Genomic DNA, 23,952 nt, shown 5'->3' with positions numbered 1-23,952 from the left:
GTAAGGGAGTGAGTTGGGTTTAAAGCCGCTTTGAACGATATTCCAGTTACATCACGGCATGTCAGCTTGATGTAAGGGAAAAACCAAGTTCGCGATCTGGACTACTAGTTGTTGGACTTCCATGGCTCGAAAGCCTCGAGTTAGTTATATCACTGTCTAAAAGTGTGGGTTCGAATTCCGGGTGTGTTCATTACCTCTGTATGGTTATTTATCCGTGATGCTATTTCCTTACTAATAAGACCCATGCTGTGCCGTAAAAGGCGACTGTGCTTGTTGTAAAAGGCGACTAACGGGATCGGTTGGTCAGGCTCACTGACTTGGTTGATGCTTGTCATCGATCCCAATTCCGTGGATCGATGCTCATGATATTAATCACTGGATCGATTAGTTACAAACCGCCGTCATATAGCTGGAATATTGCTGAGTGCGGCGTTATACAACAAAGCAACCAACCAACCAACCAATCCTTTCTAATAAACCAAGGTCTGTCCAATCTGGAGTTTTCGTCCAAATAAGTTTTCGTCATTCACTATATGTATCCAGAGTGTTCTGTCCTGTTTGCAATCAGGACAAAGCATCTGATACTTCAGTCAGCAACAAATTAATGTATGTTTTTAGGTTATTTAACTGTATAATCGTGTTCCGTTTGTGATTTCTTTCGTACACAAAGTCTACGACGCACAGTTACGTTGATAGTGCACCCAGCCGGCGTGCACCCCACGAGCTCCTGAACCCACGGAGAGGTACGTGGCTGAAGATAGGAAACAACGCTTGCCAGGCGGGTCGTAGTCGACGCTGGAGCAGGTGATGTTGATACAGAGCTGTTGGCATTGGCTGTCTTCTATTGATGTAAGTTCCTCCAAGTCATTGCCCCAGATGGCGTGACCAGCATAGCGGACAAGACCAGGTCCTAATGTTGTGCATTCTGTGAAGGACACAAACATAAATGTATCGAGGGACAGAAAAATACTTTCACTACATTCATCGATAAATATTTTATGATACAAAGTGACGCACAGGGGTGGGAAAGGTGTATGGATAATTCACGGACATTGATGTTTGATCCTCAAGGAGATCCGTCAATTCTTTTGAAGAGCTGAAGTAATTGTGAAACCCTCTGAATAATTGATTGGTTGGTTGGTTGGTTGGTCGTTTAACGCCGCACTCGGCAATATTCCAGCTACATGACGGCGGTCTGTAAATAATCGAGTCTGGACCTGACAATCCAGTGATTGACATCATGAGCATCGATCCACGCAATTGGGACCGATGACATGCATCAACCAAGTCAGCGCGCCTGACCACCCGATCCCATTAGTCGCCTTTTACGACAAGCATAGTCGCCTTTAACGGCAAGCATGGGTTGCTGAAGACCTATTCTACCCCGGATCTTCACGGGTCCTGAATAGTTGACGAATGTGGGAATTTAACTAGCGTTATAGACTACCAAGGAAGTAAATATAACGGTGGAAAGAAATAAGGGAACATCTACACAGTGAAACATGTGTTGAGGTGATTTCAGTATTCCATACATATAATTTTCACTACCCTGAAGAAAATCATTGTATGACAATGCAGTACACAATCGGCTCATCTCAATCAACATGGTGAGGCTTCCACTATGCGGTGTAGAGTTATTTCTCATATTTCTTCTAATGTAAGTGACGTTAGATGGAAAACATTTACCAAATGCTCGCGCCTGAACGCTCATCTTGTTTACCCAGACAGGGTAACAAGTAGCATCTTTTAATGGCTTCTGGTATGAAATAAGGGAAATTTGGTATGGTATGACGCGGCCGGGTATCGAACCCCGGACCTTCCGCTCTCCGGGCGGACGCTCCACCGCTAGACTACGGAGGCGGTCTGACTCTATAGTAGATTTATTACAAGATTATATAATAGACAGACGCTGCAATCAAGTCCTCATATCAGGCAATGAAAACACGTGTCACGCACCGCTGCACCGTTGCACCGATATCTTCAGGCCACATGTTCTGTACTTGTTTTCCGCTTTTGTTTCATCATTGATCCTAGGAAACTCGTGTCCGTTTTTTGAGTGATGTATCGAAAGACAAAAGCGGTACAGAATTTACCAATAAAAAGCTATTATCCACACTGGGTCACCCGTATTTGCCCTCGACCAGTAATACTGGGAATAAAACATAGTCAATCCTTAAACTGATCAGCATGATATCCTATTGGTACACAAATGAATACCGAGCATTATAACCAAGGTCAGATTAACGGTAAAAATGACATACAGTAAACTACGGTTATAACGAACTCAAAGGGACTACTTTTTTTCGTTCGTTTTAACCGTAGTTCGTTATATTTTAGAATATATACAGCATCACCACAGCAAATAGTCGGGACTTAAATGTCAGTTCCTTATAAGCGTGTTCGTTATAACCGTAGTTTACTGTATTTTGGAACAGCAACATATTTCTACCCTTTATGGTTGTCGGATATTTTACAATTCAGTTCGCTTGGATTGGACGATATTAAACCTAAAAAAATATTCTGTCTTTTTAAAAAAAAAATCGCCTAAACTGTTATGCGTCGATCGGATTTGTGGGAAAAAGAAAAGGCATGTTCTGTGTGGATGTTTAAGTATTAATACACCGAAAACAGTAGAAATATGTATTTTACTTTACAACGTTCTATTGTTAGTTTCACGATTTGGGCAGTTCGTAATATTTCAGATAACTGACGGCTTTGTCTCAAAGACAGACAAACTAGTGATTGATATTTTGAGCAATGTGCCACGAAGTTGGGGCACGATGGTTCTCCATGTATCATAAACGCCATCATCTCCATGAACGCCATCATCTCCATGAACGCCACTGCAGATCCAATGTAGTCCTTCCTTCGGAGAAGCAATTGAATCTTGGGCATCTTAACGCCCATACTTTAACATAGGCTTACAATAGTCTTAGCGCTAAGATCGCTTTGTGCAAGTGGGCCCTGAACAACGCCTGCACAGATCAGCCCTTTTCTACCGACAACCTTTCAGTAGAAATGTTTACAGAACCATCAATGACTGAAGGATATATTTTGTCAACAGTGGCACCAAAGTATTTCTGAATCACTTTATCTTAGCAATTACAGCAAAGTAAAATCATTGTTACAAACTGAAAGATATTTAACTTGTTTCAATGATAAAAGTTTAATCAGACCTTATTGTAAACTTAGAATTTCATTGCATAATTTTAATGTAAATATATGTCGCAGATCCAAAGACGGTGATATTGTGAGCTCTATTTGTACAAACTGTTGATCCGGAGAGAAGTAGAGGATGAATACCATGTCTTACTCATATATGTGAAACGTATTCCCATTTAAGGTACAAATTTCTCCCCATGTTGCAAGGTATTTTTAAAGACCGTCAGTTAATGATAAATCTGCTAAACTCTGAAAATCCTGATATGATCCATGGTGTTTCTGTATTCTTAAAACATGTCTTATAACGAGGAATGTGTAACTTGATATAAAATCTCATCATGTACATCACGTGACATATGTTAATTTCCAATCTGCATTGTACTATGGGCCTTGATGCCTAAATTACTGAATGGACTGTCTGTCTGTCTGTTTACAGAACCATCTATGCATGTGAGGATTTAACACACTCAAAGGTCAACAGCGGTCCAAATGAATAATATCACGAAAAAAACAGCATACGTGCATACTATCTGTACATGTACAGGTACCGCATTTCATGATATTTTGGCTGAAATGGCCGAATAATGTCCAAATTCAAGCTTTTCAAGATGGCTGCCATGGTCGTATCTTTTGTACTAATTTAGGCGTCATCAATTGGTAAATAAGTAATTGGTTAAACCATAGCAATATCCAGGCAAGCGGGGGTGGGGTGGGGTGGGTGGCTGGGGTGGTGGGGTGGTGGGGTTGGGGGTTGGGGGTGGGTGGTGGTGGTGTGTTTAAATCCGCAAATCCTTTTAACTTTGAAGCAATAATCATACACCTTGTGTGTGTTTAACAAACCTATCGGGTTCATTATTTATATACTCTGAGGGAAACTTGGCCTCGGCGGACGAATATATGGCGGCTGGTTTGTAACTGTGTATGTCTCTGTTGAAAATTTAATACCTATTCATTGATTACACGCGGTACAACGACTAAACACTGTATTCTTTCTCCATGCAACGCGCAACATGGTCCATTAACTGAAGCATAATTGGAGCTAAATCGCTCAGTCCCATTAAAATCAGATCTTAGTAGTCTCGCTACCGCTAAACAAAGATATGAGTACATCCCATTTCGGGTCACGTCAGAGCGACCTTTCGCGAACTTTGACCGTCCAATGGAATGACTAACAAGAAGTCGACAATAGCCAATCAGAAGGCAGCTTAATCGAGTTTTACGGCATGAGTTTCAAACTCGATTAAAAATATAAAAACTGAACAAAAAAACATTCTGGAATGGCTAATAGATGGTCTAGATTGTATGAGTACAGACATAAAGCACATAACTGTCGTTCGCAATACCTTGTGTGTTGCACGATCAAAAATTTCATTCCAACTGTCACTTTCATGATCTGATAAGCGATGCTCTGATTGGTCAGATGAAAGGTCGTTCTGACGTGACCCTCAATGGGATGTCCTAAGATCTTTGTTTAACGGTAGCGAGAACTTCGATATGCTTTTAATGAGATTGAATCTCTCAACTTAAACGTCAAACTTAGACCCAGGGTAAATCATTCGGAGACTGGGCACGTATTGTATCGAGAGAAAGCAAGGGTGAGATTTGAGAGTGTTGGGTGAGTAATGTGAGGTGTCAGGTGTTATGACGAGAGTGTGTTGCAAATTGGGTGCGATGAGCACATTTGCAGGGTTGGAACTCTTCTATTTCACACATTTATATGATCGCACATTTTCACTCCCAACACCCTCACATCACCCCCATCACCCTGACTTCACACCCATCACCCTGACTTCACCCCCATCACCCTGACTTCATCCCCATCACCCTCAAATCACCCCCATCACCCTGACTTCACCCCCATCACCCTCACATCACCCCCATCACCCTGACTTCACCCCCATCACCCTGACTTCACTCCCATCACCCTGACTTCACCCCCATCACCCTGACTTCACCCCCATCACCCTGACTTCACACCGAACATAATCATATCCAACACCATCAAAACAGACAAAACATCTTCTACATCACACGCAACACCCTAATATCATAACACCCAACGCTTCACATCATAACATCCGTGGTACAGTAGTAGAGCGTTCGCCCGGAGAGTGGAAGGTCCGGGGTTCGATGCCAGGCCGCGTCATGCCAAAAGGCGTTAAAAGATGGTACTTGTTTTTACCCTGTCTACTGCGGCATGGTATCTCAGTGAGCTAGCACTATAAATCGGCATCAGTTCGGAGTAGTACAAGCAGCCACACACACACGCACGCACGCACGCACGCACGCACGCACTCACACACACGTGCATGCATGTCGCTAAATAAGTGCAATAATCTTAAACGCGACGTTAAACCCCATGTCACCTCACCTCATACATACATACATACATACATACATACATACATACATACATACATACATACACACACACACACACACACACACACACACACACACACACACACACACACACACACACACACACACACACACACACACACACACACACACACACACACACACACACACACACACACACACTAACACTAACACACACACTAACACACACATACACCCCGAGACACACACACATACATACATACATACATACATACATACATACATACATACATACATACATACATACATACATACATACATACATACATATAAATGTGTGAAATGGAAGAGTTCCAACCCTGCAAATGTGCTCAATTGTGCTTAAAAAGGCTTAAGTACCTGTGACACAGGCCTGTTGTGAAGGGGAAAACCAGTACCCAATCTGACAGGTACACACTCCATCATTGCACACAGAGGTCGCCACATGACAGTCGCCATCACTGGTACAGCCACTGCCTATGTAGTGGGAGGCTGAAAATATAAAAAGAAAACATGACTACTATGGCTCCATTCCCCGAAGGTTCTTAATGTCACGGGGGCGGTCGGGTAGCCAAGCGTTCGCTAGTCACGCCGAAGACCCGAGTTCGGTTCCCGACATGAGCCCCATTTCTGGTGTCCCCTGCCGTGATATTGCTGGAAGATTGCTAAAATCGGCGCAAAACCATACTCACTCACTCACTCTTAATTTTACGACGATCCGGGCACCAATACTCTAACATAGATCAATGACAGCTCTGAGATCGGTGTGTTGAATGGGACCAGTTTCTGATGAAGTAGTGAGTGAGTTGGGTTTAACGCCGCTTTTAACAGTATTCCAGTCATATCGCGGCGTGTCAGCTTAATGTGAGAGGAGTGCCCGAAGTGATGCAGGTCTCAGACGTTTACCACTTCGGTGAGTGAGTGAGTGAGTGAGTTGGGTTTAACGCTGCTTTTAACAGTATTCCAGTTATATCACGGCGTGTCAGCTTAATGTGGGAGGAAAGCACGAAGTGATGCAGGTCTCAGACGTTTACCACTTCGGTGAAACCCACGAGCACGGGTATGGTGCTGACATACCTAGAAACATAATCGGGCCGAATCGGGATTCGAACCCCCAATCATAGGTTTCTGGCGTGCCCAAGGGACGAAACTCTGCACAGCGAATTGCGGCGCCTTAGACGACTGGGCCATCTGTGCCCCCCATGATGAAGTAATGGAAACATAACGTCTCCTTCCTGAATCAACAGATTCTAGTGATTTCTCTGGCATAAACCATGTTGTGGTTGATACATAATGACTCCATAACTTTGCATAATGACCTACAGTTGCGTCAGCTGTACCTGTCTAAAATGCATTTTGAGAAAACGAATGAATTCCTGACTCAGAATCAACTGCGAGAACAGCAGCTTATAGTCACCATAACTGTTTAAGGCACAGGAGGAACATTTAACGAGTTGGACGTGTTTTGAGGTGGGTAAAACTGAAATAAGGACCAGTTTGGATTTTAAGGAACTCCATGGTCAATCTTAAATTAAATTAAATATCGATGAATTGATTCTTTAGTAACCATGAACAGTTTGCAAGTATTCGAGCCCGTCCTGACGAAGCAATGCGTGCGTCTGTGAAAGGAGATCTCTCGTCGCGCATGAGTGGCGTCTACAGATCGATCCATATAATTTTCACCACTATTTTGCCTTTTACGCCAAATGTAATATGTTTCGAGAGATAATCGAAACTGAATATACTCTGATGTTGACATTTTATGATTGTAAACTTCCAAACATCACGTTTCTAGAACGCCGAAGACCCGGTACAATGTGTGACGCTCATTTCTGGTGTCCCCCGCCGTGATATTGCTGGAATATTGCTAAAAGCGGCGTAAAACCATACTCACTCACTCACGTTTCCAGATATGACCTTCTTCGGCTCTCCTCACCATGGGAATCGTACAAAGATAGGCTCTTTCGTGATGACATTGCCTACTTCATGTACACAATTACAAACTGTTCATTTGCGGATTATGAACACTTTTCCTATTTTGCGATAACATGCATGTGATGCTGAAACATATGAGACAACTGCTTTTTTGTGTTCTACGAATAGAGAGGGTCTCGCTGCTGAATGCCGCTATGTAAGTGCCTTTTTGTGTTCTGCGAATAGAGAGGGTCTCGCTGCTGAATGCCGCTATGTAAGTGCCTTTTTGTGTTCTACAAATAGAGAGGGTCTGACTGATGATCTCACTCCTGAAGATCCCCATGAAGCTGCTACTTTGTGTTCAACGAATAGAGAGGGTCTGACTGCTGAATGCCGCTATGTAAGTGCCTTTTTGTGTTCTACAAATAGAGAGGGTCTGACTGCTGAATGCCGCTATGTAAGTGCCTTTTTGTGTTCTACGAATAGAGAGAAGCCCTGACTGCTGAATGCCGCTATGTAAGTGCCTTTTTGTGTTCTACGAATAGAGAGGGTCTGACTGCTGAATGCCCCCACGTAACTGCTACTTTGTGTTCCACGAATAGAGAGGGTCTAACTGATGATGTCACTCCTGAAGATCCCCATGTAGCTGCTACTTTGTGTTCTACGAATAGAGAGGATCTCACTCAGTGCCCATATTGTTCTATATAAAAACGAAATTAAACCAAATAACAGTGCCGAAAGTACTCCTCACCTTTAAGCAACAAGGGACTACGAGGACTTGGAAATGAGTGTACACGATTTGTTTGTTTGTTGTTTGACGCCGCACTCAACAATAGTCCTGCTATATGAAAGCAGTTTGCATGTAATCGTGTCTGTACCAGACCATCCAGTGACTGACATCATGAGCATCAGTGTACGCAAAAGGGATATGATGACATGCATCGACCAAGTCAGAGAGCCTGACCACCCGATCCCCTTAGCCGTCTCTTATGACAGGCATGAGTTGCTGAAGACCAATTCTAACCCGGGTTGGCACTCGTGAAGAGCAACCTCCCCGTGGTGAGTGCTGGGTAACGCTAATAGCTCTTCCCCCGTGTGGAACTGGGGCAGAATATATCCACAGCACCCCATTGCTGGTCGTAAAAGGCGACAAATTTGGGCAACCTGTTTGCCGTTGGTTGCGCCCCTGTGTCGGTGGAGGACGGGATTCTGGTGGTTGAGGGCACTGGAGCCAGGAACAGTGTTCCTTTTGCCCAACACACAACTTCGACCCTTACTTCACCTAGACGGGTGGTAGGATGGGCACGATCCTATCAATCGGCTGGTCATGCCAAGCCCTGTGCATGATATTGTGTGCTTAATTACGTGTGAACTATCTTCGTGTATTGTTAGCTCAGTATCTAACTACAAACTATTGATGAAATGAATTGCCTAGAGTCTTATGCCAGAAAGCGTTGGCTCATGGCCAATCTACCTCCGAAAAATGTTTGTTTCCAATTTCTTGTCATGGGCCTAACCAGTCTGGCATTGACTTGGTGAACAAATACAGCTGTTCGTGTCATCTTCCCTCGAGTATACCTGGATATCCGGTGCAATATAACACTGTCCTCGTTGACACTCGATGGCGGTAGGGGAACGGGACTGCTGAATCATTATCTTTCATTATGGCTCAACAACAATCTGGTTAATCTCGAAATGAAATAGAGACGTCTGGAGGAAATTGATATTTCAAATGGAAATCTTTCGCAAAATATGGAATCCTGGTGATTGAGGCTGCTGATAACTTACCCATCAAATTAAATCCTTTTGCTATTTCCAAGGCTGTGTCCGGGATTTGCGGTGAGGTCAATAACGTGACCCGTCTCTGTAGTGGTTCGCTTCTGGTGGAGTGTACACGGAGACAGCAATCTCTCAATATTTTATCTATCTCTACATTTGCCAATATTGAGGTTGCTGTGTCTGTACACTGAACATTAAATTCGTGTCGAGGCATTGTTCGTGACAGGGCTCGTTGTCTGTCCGACATGTCTGAAGAAGAAAACGCTACGGAGTTGGAAGACCAGGCTGTTACTGCAGTTAAACGTTTCACGTTCAAGAAGGACGGTACGGTGTCATCACAAATACAAATACGTATCTCATGACGTTTGCCCGTACATCCCTTCCCTAGTCAATTAAAGTCGGTTATTTCCACATCGGAGAGGGTGAGTATGTCCCCAACCCGTTCCGATGCTACAAGTGTCAACATTTCGGTCATGGTTCCAAATCCTGTCATAGCTCTGGGGTATGTCATCGTTGTGGTGTCAGCCATGAGAACACTGACTGCGAACATGATTTGAAATGTGCTAACTGTTCTGGCCCACATGTTGCTTCATCCAAATCTTGCCCTGTGTGATTGAATCTAAAATAATGAAACTAAAATGTGAAAGGAACATATGCTACCTGGGTGCCAAAATAAAACTATTGAAAGATCAAACCACGACTTTAACTATTTCTTACTCCGCTGCAGTCTCACGCTCCACAGCAACATCATCTATTTCGTGTCAGACTGACTTGACATGGGTCAAGTCGGAACAACCTGTTGCTACTATTCCAATTGATAAACCTATTCTTGCCATCAGTCAATCAAGTTCAAGATCTCAGACTGAAATTCAGTCTGAGACGTAATCTCAAACTTCTGGGAAACAACAAGTTAATCTGGAAAAAAAAGAGAAAAAGAAATTGAGTAGAAAACAGCCACCTATCGTCCCTCCACCTTCAGAAGTTGCTTTACAGAGCTCCTTTGGGCCTCTGGACATGGAGGTTACTGTCCTCATAGGGCAGGCGGAGGAGTAGTTCCTCCTCAAATTCACACCAGCGATCTCCAATTGAGCCACCTTGACTCAATTATCCAATATTATGCAGTGGAATTGCAGAGGACTTAGGCATAATTTTAATGAGATACAATTATTGATACATGATTTTCAACCGTCAGCATTTTGTCTTCAGGAAAAATACCTGAAATCTACAGATCAGTTTACCTTAAGACAGTACAATGGCTATCGTTCCTTTTCTCCTCCGGGAGATAAAGCAACGGGAGGATCAACCATCTTGGTGCGAGAGGGGATCAAGCATAGTCCTGTTCCTCTTAATACAAATCTTCAAACTGTTGCTGTTCGTCTGACTCTGCACATTGCTTTTACGCTGTGCTCCTATATACTGAACAACAAAAGTTCCTGTGACATTGAATAAGATTTAATGCAAAGTTTTTTACCAAATCTGAAACTAATTCGGTTTGCAACAGATAACAGAATCCTGTAAGTGTTCAAATGGTGTAATGTACCATACTGACTTCAGAAAATGCGTGATTTCATTAAAAAAAAACATGAACATGCCAAAATGTCAATTTACAAATCAATAGCGTGTTTGTCCACCTCTGGTTGCGATGCAAGCAACACATCTTTGTCTCATGCCAGGGGATGACATTCACGTTGTTTTGTTGAAGAGAATCCTGAACAAGTCGAGCAATGTGAGGCCGGGTGTTGTCATGTTGAAAGGTAATGCCTTGTTGTTTTTCTGAGTGGTTGTTGTCAGCACGATGCTAAACAATGCATATGGAATCCCGTTAACGCACTTGTTTTTATACCCATTCTTTGGCAGTGAAATGCATGGGGCTCGCATTAAAGTCACCGTTTGCATGGACTGCATGCTTTTCTGTAGCAGTTGCGTTTTTGTGACTTGATTCCATACATGTACTACAATATTGAAAACCAAACTTTACTTGTTTGAAAAAGACACTGAAATATTGGTGTCACAGAAACTTTTGTTGTTGAGTATATATACCTCCTTCCTCGGATTTTTAACAGTCTGATCTAAAAACCTATACGATCAACGTCCAAAGCCCTGCAGTATCATGGGTGACACAGCCCGCTGTGGGGAAGTGCAAATACAAATTATAAAGGGAAAATCAATGAGGAATTTATTTCTGACAACAAACTATGTATATTTAATGATGAATTCTACCACATATTTACATCCAGCCACTGAGACGTATTCTGTCCTCGATCCGTCAATCACAGACTCAAACTTGTACAATGAATTTGAATGGTTGGTCCATGATGACCTCCCAACCATTCTTAAAACTCTTAACCCCTTCTGATGATCCACCTTCATCAAGGTGGAACTTTACCAAAGCAAATTAGTCATTACATGAGATACTATGTATTGACATCATAAAACATCACCTTTTCAGGAATATTCAAGATCCGATACAGCTGTTTTCGGACTTACTCAATGGCATTGCTAGCCAAACATTTCCTAAGTCCTCTGCGAATCCTCATATTCGTAAATCATTGTTCACAACTGAAAGCAAACAGGCCTGAAAGTGTTTGAAGAAAGCAGAAAAATACTTTTGCAGACATCCTACAGTCCATAATATAGATAAGGTTAAAATTACAAATACCAAGGCTAAACAAAATAAGCGACAATCGTGGAGGAACTATGTCTCCGAAATGAATTCCCGTACACCCATATCCAAGGTGTGGAACATGGTTCAGAAAATAAAAGGCAAAGGTTCCAAATCTTCTATTCACCATCTAAAGGACGGTGATAATACTCTACTACAGTATTCAACATACAATGTACTTCATGCAAATTATGTATATACAGTAGGATCTAATATTTCTCATTTTTGATTGCACTTGTAGTGACTATACCACGTGTTTTTGAAAATCGATATATTGCACATAATCAATATGACATGAATTTTGATATGTAGGTATATCCAAATCGCCAGCATACAAAGTCAGCGATCTAACCACTCAGCCATCGAAATAAAAGTCCGACAACTGGTAGCATAAATCACGTACAGTGTGTACCCCTCTGATGAGTGTAACTTGGCAAATTAGTATTCATGTTGTGGAATACTCGGTGTCTGAATGAAGGAATCATGTTTTTAAAACCCTACTGCAGTGATTACTGCCCAGATGAGCAACATCTCGCTTATTGTAACCAAGACAGGCATCACTGTTATGACGTTATGCAACACACGACCTTAAAATTAATTTGGTCCATAAAAATACATCACATCATCACTCGAATACTCATAAACAGCACGGTGTAATGTTATCCCAAGACATGAAATTGTATGCCCATATTGACGAATAAGCAACTAAGCACCTAGAAAGATATTTTCTTAACGAAAACTTAAATAAATACTCAATAAACCAACATTTTTCAATTTTTTAATTTGAATTTTACATGATATACAGCTTTTCCAATTGACGAGACGACACAATTTGATGTTCATACGCTTTTCACGGGACCGTGTTCTTGAAATTACGTAAACACTGCCGGACTACTTCCACATTCCTAACCCCTGGGAGTGCCCCAGCACGAATACCTACAGAAGTGGTGCTTCTCATTTAAACCCTTTAATCTTGAACTCAGGGTGTTTGTATACATTGGGATAAGTAAAAAAGTTTGATTGAATATCAGTTCAAGGATATCCTCGCTACAACCCATCCTTCAGAACAAAACGAAGAAATGCACACCCAAACAACCGTATCGACTCGATCCGTGGCAGTCTACAGCAATAAATGAAAGTCCCGTAGTATCTAATTGACACATCTTTACAATCACCTTTCAGTGATCGGCCAATTGAGGACTAACACTTGTAATAGCCACAGGTTCATTAACATCTTCGGAAATATCTCCCGTCACGTTTATCGTGTCGGCCATTTTGACGTCTTGGACTTGATGTAAATGTATTACGACGCGCTTTCATTGTGACTGACTTACTGAGGTAGTTCTTAGCAGACCTTTCTCTTCTAATGATGATATGAATACATGTGTTGTGATGTGCCTGAAGAGCAAGGTGTTCATACATACGCTCATGTCACCTCTAGTTTTGAGGAACTATTTTATTCCGCGATACAGCTGGTTGTTGTATGGCTGTCAGTGTAAACACGAAGTTACACGTACTAAATAAACAGACAGACAGACAGACAGACAATTTATTCAATAAAAGGGCCACTGGCCCAAAATACATACATATGCAGGAATACATAAAGCCTGCGCAAAATGACATATTTACAAACTTTATTTATTTTTTAATTTTTTTAATTTTTACTTATTCGCAATGGATTATTTACTATTTACCCTAAGTTGATGAGCTTTGGTAAGAAAAATAGATATTTTATAAAAGGTATCATATGCATCTGAGGAAATAAATCTAAGGTACTAAATATAATGGCGTATAGATGAACGTCTACGTCCTTTGAGGCAAAAATAGTGATAATTCTTTTAAAAGAATTGACTTTCACTTTGTGTGAGTTCATTGGAGTATGAACCTTCATGGAGTGAGGGCCAAACTGTATGAACGTCGGAGCTTGTGAAAGTCAATTCTTAGTTAAACCCTCATTGTTTTCAAACTGCCTTTTCTCGAACACGCACATGAAGTCTGGGATAACAGTACCTATGTCAACTCTGATTAACTAGAAAAGATTCAACATTTTGTTTGGAATAGTTTTATATACTTCATTAAGTGTCATATTGACATGAAAGCACTTTCAGCTTTATTCTGGCCCTCTGTTCAATACACTATTTGTAAACCTCTGGGTATTGAATACAGTATCTATGTCTCCCATTTTGTTTGGGAACCCTTTCATAGGCTTCATGATAAATTTCGATATTGCCATGGATGCAATATCAGCTTTATCCTCTGTTCGATACACTAAGAACTATCAAATCATCCCTATCAAAAGGTGAGATGGTTACGAATATAATTCATATATTTACCTCTTGGCAGTAGGTAGAGTCGGGAGCCCAGCCGTGATGTGGGGGGAGGGTAGACCTTGGTGTGGTTGGCAAAGGCTGTTGCATGACCTGTGCAGCCACCCGTGTTCCTGTCTATCTGGACACTGTGACAGCGATGGTCAAAGAAACACTTACTGACGCACTCCAGTCCGATTAAAACCTGGTTCTCCCACATCAGGTTCTGATTCACAAATTTATCATCAAAGTCAGGAAATGGCGTGAGTTGGTAATCTGTACATTCAGTACAAAAGGTTCGTGTGAATAACTGAGATAAACATATAGTGAAACAGGTCACCTCAATAACAGCGGTCATGTTTTCTATGTTCAAGTCTGAAACAATGCTTGTGAAGTACAGCCAGGTATCCGATGAATTAACAGAAAGTCTGAATGCTGTCTGAACGTCACTTGTCACGAAACAAAGCAGCAGGAAAATCAATTCCTGTAACAACAATCTCTTTAAACATCACACAGACCAGAAAGATGAGCAAATGAATAACAAATCCAAGGGGACGTCGATTTGTATATACATGACTTAAAGCTGGGTCACATCCTGAGGGAGCCACGCCAGCTCTACTTCGACCACCACCACCAACATCAGCAGCAGACTTAATGGTATGCGATGCCAATTCCTCTGATGATTCAATACGAAGTGTATGATGGATGATGTAGAAACCCGGAGGGATGATTGTACTGGCAGAAGAAGACTGTCAATACTGTCAATCCAAGAACAAGAAGATTTGTAGTAATGTGATCGTACCCTGTAAATCTGGATCCATGGTTCCATGACCGTTTTACTGATGTTGGCGTTCGCTGGTGCGGACATGTATTTACATGGACAGTTATGTTTTCTTTGCTTTTACTATGAAAGTAGCAAGACGTGATATTCATGCCACTGCACTTATTGATGACGATGAGCATCGATGACTGCGTGACTATTTTAGCTGTATCAGAGTATTCGTCACGACAAGCTGATCCAGTCATAGGAAAGGGACGCAATTCTGCTTAAGTGATTTCAGCTTCTAGGCCACTGGGATAAAATGAGAGAGACTGATGAACTGTCAGTTTTACCCTGAAGATCAAACACGTTGATTCATGTGATTATGATGAATAGTCAAATTCAATACTATTTGAAGTGAACGATCGAACCCAAACTATACGTTTACATAAATATAAATGATATATTTTCTTTACATCTGATAGAATACTTTCAAATGCTTAGAATCTATATTTAAATTGAAATAAACGTTTTGGTGAAATTAATGGAAAGTCACCACTTATCACAGTAACTTTCAAAGATACAAATTTGACGTTGAAGACCAACTAACGAATCACAAAGAATAGGACGCCATCATCAGAACATACAATGTAGTTCAAGAAGGATTTTTAGAAGATCTAGATATATTTGTATACCCTTTTGACGTAAGACTGACATGTATTTATTTCATAGAAAAGGATAATATTGTGGTACAAGGGGAAATGAGATTGCCAACTAGGCCACCTGTGTCCCCGAAGAGTTAACTACGCATTTTTATCACTGTTTTATCACAATCATAAAGCCGTTTCTTTGTTATTGAACACCACACACGCATTATTCCGGCTATATAACGACGGCTGTCTGGACCAGACCATCTACGGCTGATAGTATGAGCATTGTATCATGCCGTCGTTCAAGAACCCTGACACAGATCCATTTAGTCGCCTCTTTCGACGAGCAGAGGCTGCTGGGGACCTATACACTCACATTGAATCAGACATACATTCTAAGGTATTGTGTACTTTACCATTACGCCAGACCATTATAAAACATCTAGATCGAAACAGCTGATTTTGCTGCTTAAGGATCAAGTATGGAAGTTGACATGGTCCTACATCCCATAGTTTATGTTATGTGAATCAATGAATGTTTCCATGTTTGCGTTGTATATACAAAAACACAGTTATCATTCCCCGGCCATGTGGAACTTCTTTCACCACGTCACACAATGACTATTTGGAATAAAATAACCATTACAATCGTTAAAACGTCAATATCTCAGAATTATTCATATCATATCCCCAACAGGTAGCAATTACCACAGAGTACAATTTAATTAATTTAATTCATTTGTTCTCTTCAATGTTTCACTGAATGATCTGCTCATGGATCTGAAGGGGTACGCATGGATTGGTTCGCCTGTATTTTACGGAAGCATGGTAGTGCCAATGCCTAAATATAAAAGCATCATCTACGTAGATGAAAGCATCATCTTATACGCTTCCATAGTATTTCTAAAGGTAGTATTCATCGATAAATGGTTTAATTAAGATCAAAGTAACTATGAAAAGGGCTTAATATTTGTAGAAATACAACCGGAAATTGATGGCATTATTGCTACATTTATAGTCATTATATGTACAATTGTGACGTTAAATATATTCAGATTCATCTGGCCAACCATACAAGTTTTAATTGCTGCAATTCAGAGAATAACATAATTCAGTTATTTCAAGTCGTTTGTTATTCGCATTATCATAGTCCCTCCGTTTATATCAAGTCACCAATATTGCGAATAAACATGCAATTCGATAAAATCTTGTTCGTGTAGGTACACTTGGACCAGACCATTGAAGGATTTGTATACCAATACCAGCAGCTTGATAATGATTTTCTGTCTCACTGGTAGCCAGTGTGGACCGGTGTTACGTGGTCGCGTAGTCCACATCGTGTGTTGAGCCTGGGAGGTGTATTTTGCACACGCTGGAGTGAGTGAGTTAGGTTTAACGCCGCTTTTAACAGTATTCCAGTTATATCGCGGCGTGTCAGCTTAATGTGGGACGCAGGTCTCAGACGTTTACCACTTCGGTGAAACCCACGAGCACGGGTATGGTGCTGACAAACCTAGAAACATAATCGGGGCGAACCGAGATTCGAACCCACAATCATAGGTTTCTGGCGTGCCCAAGGGACGCAACTCTGCACGGCGAATCGCGGCGCCTTAGATGACTGGGCCCCCCGTGCCCCCTGCACACGCTGGAGCTTGTCCAGATGATGTTTATGAATGCCATGGAGGAGGCTGTTGCAACAATCCAAACTTGAAATGACAAATGCGTGGACTTTGTCCCCCATATGTACTGACCTATGTTATATTCCTTATATTCCTTATTTGGTGGTCTGCATGTTTGCATCCCGGTTAGAATTGGTCTTCAACAACCAATGCATGTCTTAAAAGGCGACTAACGGGATCGGGTGGTCAGGCTCGCTGACTTGGTTGTCATCGTACCCCAATTGAGTAGATCGATGCTCATGATGTCAAACACTGTCTGTCTTGTCCAGACTTGATTATTTACATACCGCCGTCATATAGTTCGAATATTCAGTGCGGCGTTAAACAGCAAACAAATAGCAGACGCGAATGTTGAATCAATGATCACACTTAGATTCTGTCTGCATGGTTGACGAGAACTACCTCCATATTTTGGGAAGTTTTAGCTTTGGGCAGCATTAGTTTTGAACTGATGATAAAACAGTTGTGTTATGATTCAGTTTGAGAAATGTTGTCGTCATCCAACTTGTGATGTCATCAATGTCTCACTAACCGGTTTGAATCCTAGATAGAGCTTTATATCATTAGCTTACAGATTGAAACTGAGAAGATGAGATCTTGCAATGCTTTCCATTTTAGTACCCTTTATTTGTCAATTAATTAAAATCAAAATTATAACAAAATTAACGTATTGTTATCCCATATGAACTTTCCATGACGAATTCCTTGGAGAATCTTGTTGGAAGTAATTCTGAATATTCGTCGTACCAGAATATTACAGCATCAACCCCTAAATCACGTGGAATATTAGAATATAACCTTTTGACATCAAAAGTCTTGTTTTGCCTTACATTTATTGAGGTAACTAATTTAGGGAAAATAATGTATATGGAGTATAACTGAAGATTTGTAATACGATGTTTAATTACTATGTCCCAAAAATTACTCAACCGATGTGTTACCCATATAGGTCCTGCAGTTATCAGCATCAGTGTCAAATGAGTAGGGTGTTCAATTTAAATACTGATATTAAAATGAATCGCATTATGGCTAATGTGAGAATGAGAAAAAGTAAGGCCAAAAAGAACACGCGCCAAATTCGGCTTGTACTGGGTCTGCAAAATTCATCGTCTCAAAATGTCAATGGGGAAAATGTTGAACTTGTTAATATTTTTTTAAACTTCATGTATGAAATTCAAAAAACAGGAAACAACTGTTTCATGTGCGCCCCAACCGACTGTATGGAATACTGTAAGGGACATTCTCGCGATATCGACCTTTGGAAACGAGGTAAATATGCCCAAAACACGAGAATGCGAGATTTTGGCCAAATCTCGCGTTCTCGCGATCTCACATTCTCGTGTTTTGGACATATTTACCTCGTTTCCAAAGGTCGAGATCGCGAGAATGTCCCTTACAGTGTTCCATAGGCAAGGGGGTCATGAAGAATGCATTGGACAAATGATGTGCATAAGGGAAAGAATGCAGGTCCATAAACAACAGATAAAGGACCTCAAAACACCTTACTTTAAAACCGCCTTGGGCATAAAGCTGAAGAAATCTCTTTCACTCAAAGTTGTGTCTAAAGAGGCAACGCAATGTATATGAATTAAATTTGTATTTATTCTGAATGTGAGCATTGTCATTGTGAAACCACTAATGGGAAATCATGTCAACGCCCTGTCACAATATTTGTACAGTTGCAACGTGACGTCATTATATAGTGGCGTCATAATATAATCTGTAATTGTAATCACTTCTCCCTGAATATAAAACTGAAACATGAAACTGAACACTTCGCCTCGTCTGATTATTTTGTCTTTGGTTGGTTGGTTGGTTTGTTGTTTAACGCCGCACTCAGAAATATTCCAGCTATATGACGGCGGTCCGTAAATAATCGAGTCTGGACAAGACTATCCAGTGATTGATATCATAAGCATCGACCCACGCAATTGGGACCGATGACATGCATCAACCAAGTCAGCGAGCCTGACCACCCGATCCCGTTAGTCGCATTTTACGACAAGCATAGTCGCCTTTTACGGCAAGTATGGGTTGCTGAAGACCTAGTCCACCACGGAATCTTCACGGGTCGATTATTTTGTGAATTTCTTACATTCGTAAAATCAGTATGACACACATGCGAGTATAATGGAGTTTTTTATTACTCATTATTATTAAGTCATTTGAGCTCCTCTTTAGTTATAAATGCACTGATCACGACTGCCGTCTCCGAAAACAACAATTGTCCAATGACGTCAACAATCTTCAGTTATATTTGAATCATGAAAATACAAGTTGGGAACAAGTGATACTTGTACGAATTTAATTAACTACGGCCTTGTTGCATTAGTGGACGTACGTCTTTTATGAACTCGGCTATTTGTAAACCTCTGGGTATAAAATACAGTACCTATATCTCCAATTTTATTTGGGAACCCTTTCATTGGCTTCATGATAAATTTCGATATTGCCTTGGATGCAATATCAGCTTTATCCTCTGTTCGATACACTAAGAACTATAAAATCATCCCTATCAAAAGGTGAGAGTGAGTGAGTGAGTGAGTTGGGTTTAACGCCGCTTTTAACAGTATTACAGTTATATCACGGCGTGTCAGCTTAATGTGGGAGGAAAGCCCGAAGTGATGCAGGTCTCAGACGTTTACCACTTCGGTGAAACCCACGAGCACGGGTATGGTGCTGACAAACCTAGAAACACAATCGGGGCGAACCAAAAGGTGAGAAGGTTACGTATATAATTTATATATTTACCTCTTGGCAGTAGGTAGAGTCGGGAACCCTCCCGTGATGTGGCAGGAGGGTAGATCTTGGTAGGGGTGGCAAAGGCTGTTGCATGGCCTGTACAGACACCCGTGTTCCTGTCTATCTGGACACTGTGACAGCGATGGTCAAAGAAACACTTACTGACGCACTCCAGTCCGATTAAAACCTGGTTCTCCCACATGATGTTCTGGTTCACAAATTTATCATCAAAGTCAGGTAATGGCGTCAGTTGGTAATCAGTACACTCAGTACAAAAGGTTCGTGTGAATAACTGAGATAAACATATAGTGAAACAGGTCACCCGAATAGCGGTCATGTTTTCAATGTTCAAACCCCGGAACAATGCTTGTGAAGTACAGCCAGGTATCTGATGAATTAACAGAAAGTCTGAATATCGTCTGTTGACGACACAAAGCAAAGGAAAATCAATTCCTGTAACAACAATCCCTTTATAATCACCCAAACCAGAAAGAAGAGCTAACGAATAACAAATCCAAGGGGACGTTGATTTGTATATGCATGAAATCGTCAAGAGAAGAGTCAACACGAAGTAGATGATGTAGCATCCGGAGGGATGATTGTACTGGCAGAAGAGGACAGTCGATACTGTCAATCAAAGAACAGGATTTGTAGTTATTTGCCCTGTTAGCACTTATGGATCGAAGCCTTTAAAACCGTTTCAATGATGCTGACGCTGTTACAGAAAACTAGAATGCCATAGGTAGTTTGGCAAATTGGCACACTAGTACTTGCTTGTCTAAACAGTGCTTCCTAGCGTTACACGTTGACATTACTTGAAACCCAAATTATAAAAATATAATATGTTTCCATTGTAGATGTAAGAACTTTGGCAAACTAGTATCATTGTGAATGTCGGGGACGGGTGAAGGCGGTTAAACAGTTCGCTCTTCTGCGTTCGATTCCACGTATGAGTTCCTGAGTTCTGTGATATTTAATATTTTGGAAGACACTACCAATATCAGAAACTCGATGTCTAAGCCTTTTACAGTTCATGAGTGTCAGTGAGCAGAAACGCTCAATCACAAACGGAACGGATGAGACATGTGCCGAAGGAGATTGCAACAGTCAATACTGTCAATCCAAGAACAACAGGATTGGGAGTCATGTGATCGTGCCCTGTTACCAAATCTGGAACCATGATTCTTAGACCGTTTTACTGATGTTGACGTACGCTGTTGCGGACATTTATTAACATGGACAGTTATGTTTTCGTTGTTTTCATTATGAAAGAGGCAAGAGGTGATATTCATGCCACTGCACTTATTGATGAGGATGGGAATCGGTGACTCGGTGCCTAATTTAACTGAATCAGTGTATTCCAGCTATATTGAGGACACCTGGTATGCTGACCAAGGCATGGCACAGGGTTTTAGCGCCATAGGCCACTGGAACGCCAATATATAATGAGACAGAGTGATGTACTCTCAGTTTTGCACAGAAGTCAGACACGCTGATAATGTCATTGTGTGTCATCAGTGTCATCAGCCTACTGTGTCCGGACGGTGTGGCATTTGCTCATGAAACATTGAGTTATGGTTTTACGCCGCTTTTAGCAATATTCCAGCAATATCACGGCGTGGGACACCAGAAATGGGCTTCACGAATTGTACCCATGTCGGGAATCGAACCCGGGTCTTCGGCGTGACGAGCGAACGCTTTAACCCCTAGGCTACCCGACCGCCCCTTGCTCATGGATCAAGTCATTGATGGTCCACGATATATAATACGGATAGTGGCGTACGGGTCATGGAAATATTGCGTGACTAAAGAGTTCTAATTGTTTTTAAATGAAAGCTGTGAGACCATAGATCCATAGCATATGTTAAAGTGAGAAGGTATTCACAAGGTATGGTGTCATATTTTCTTAAAGGCAACGCATGGTACAATGTGTATAATAAAGCAATATTGCTTTTAGGATGTACAATGCACAATCTAGGTTAATATTGGTATGCATTTATACTTCGTTGGTACGTATGTGCTGATGATATTTTTTACATGCAAACAAAACAATGGTATTCGGTTTCTATTGCATTTCAGACGTCTGAAATATATTTTCGTAATCCATTACGTCATAGAATCCAGGTCTAACGTGAGTGATTGCAGCGCAAATTTTCTAAACAGTAACAGAATGAATATAATCTTCACACAAAACCTGAAAATAGAAATATACGTACATGTATGTACATTGACTATTGTAACCTTTCCCACCACAAATGCTGAAAGCAATACTTTGCTCTTTAAAGTAGCAATCTAATTATATATATTTATATTTTCAACACTCTGATCAATGCATGCGAATCCCAGACCTAAACTTATATATGTTATTTTAAACGCTTCGGTTGGAGATCGTGAGGATTAAAGGGTTGTTTATTTCAACCACAAATATATACAGTGTTTGAGTCAAAATATAGGAATTGTAAAATACAATACTATTTGAGGTGGAAGATCGAACCCAAAGTATACGTTTACATGCATTGAAATGAATTCGTCTTTTTTTACATCACAGGGATTTTTCTAAAAATTATGGAATTATTTTAAATATTGACATAAATATAAGATATTAACGCTGAAGAATAATCGGTCTCGATTATCTGCCGAAACAGATTCCTTTGGACGTAAAAGGCAAACTGGGCCCGGTTGTTCAGAACCAGGTTACTTTAACGTCTGGTGAACTCCTAACCAACCGTTAAATATTTAACCACACGTTAGTTAACAAATACTGTTGCAAGATCAATAGATAACCATTAGGTTAGCTAACCACTCGGTTAAATTTTAACATCTTTAAAGCACCGACTAGGTAAATATTATGCCAGAATTCCAAGCGTTAGTACATCCGTCACTGTGTCGTATCGAATAATGGCCGAAACAGCGTCAATGACTGAGGAAACTCCAAGGAAAAAAAGAAAGAAAAGAAACAGGATTTTTTTCTAAGGATGAAGAAAATATCATCCGGTCAATGGTGGAGAGTCATTCACAAGTACTTTTTCATCGACCAAATGTTCTTTCTATTGTAACTCTTGTAGCACACAAGCTGTCATTGTATCTCTGCTGAGCATTGCCTTGTGGAGTCATGTATGGGGTTTGGAGAAAAGGCCTGCAAGGATATCCACTGTCTCCTAATCTGATATTGAAGTGTGCGAGGGGCGGTCGGGTAGCCTGGCGGTTAAGGCGTTAGCTCGTCACGCCGAAGACCCGTGTTCGATTCCCGAAATGAGTACAATGTGTGAAGCCCATTTCTGGTGTCCCCCGCCGTGATATTGCTGGAATATTGCTAAAAGCAATACAAACCATACTCAATCAGTTTAAGTGTGCGATCTCTCCAAGTATTCACACAAAGTGCAGGTTCTAAATATGTGTCTATAATGAGTTGATCCCGGCCATTTAGCAGACACATTCGTAAATTTACCTACAAATTAGACAAATAATTAAAAACATAAGCAATGTTCGTGACTGATTAATGGATTTTCTATTATAGGAATATATATTATAGATTATATATTACAAACTTCTTACAGCTATATTTTCTTAAAGCTTTTCTCAGTTAGCTGACTAGAATACCCCATTTGTATTTATTTAGAGTAATGAGAGCATTTACGCAAACATTTCATTATTTATCTAATTCCGAATCTTTTTAATGCGGAATTTTATAGACCTTGGAAGGGAAGCTACTCTAATTGCAAAAAGGGACGGTACTCTAATCTCACAAGACGTACCTTCGTGTTCACACACTGCCTGTACGTTGATACTGTGGTATCCTTTCCGATTAACGTAAGCTGGTTCATCTCTGGTCGGTGCCTGAATACGTATGTGCGTATAATAAATGCAACCTAGGACACTCGGAAAACCACCAAGGGCAAAAAATCCATCTTCAACC

The 23,952-nt window shown here is 41.0% G+C and overlaps 1 protein-coding gene across 1 annotated transcript; it reads right to left on the bottom strand.

Annotated features, from left to right (window-relative positions):
• Positions 1-671: 671 nt before the first annotated feature.
• LOC139478329 (uncharacterized) lies at positions 672-20,373 on the bottom strand. The gene is made up of 3 exons (XM_071260752.1): positions 20,046-20,373; positions 5,905-6,036; positions 672-925 (listed from the first exon to the last, which is right to left on the bottom strand). Exons 1-3 carry the CDS (start codon positions 20,371-20,373, stop codon positions 672-674), a joined length of 714 nt encoding a protein of 237 aa, XP_071116853.1.
• Between the last annotated feature and the right edge of the window lie 3,579 nt (positions 20,374-23,952).

Source organism: Haliotis cracherodii, unplaced genomic scaffold (genome assembly GCF_022045235.1).
Source record: "Haliotis cracherodii isolate W230 unplaced genomic scaffold, xgHalCrac1.p SCAF_4, whole genome shotgun sequence".
Classification (NCBI taxonomy): Eukaryota; Metazoa; Mollusca; class Gastropoda; order Lepetellida; family Haliotidae; genus Haliotis; species Haliotis cracherodii.
This window is presented reverse-complemented; position numbering and strand designations above follow the sequence as displayed.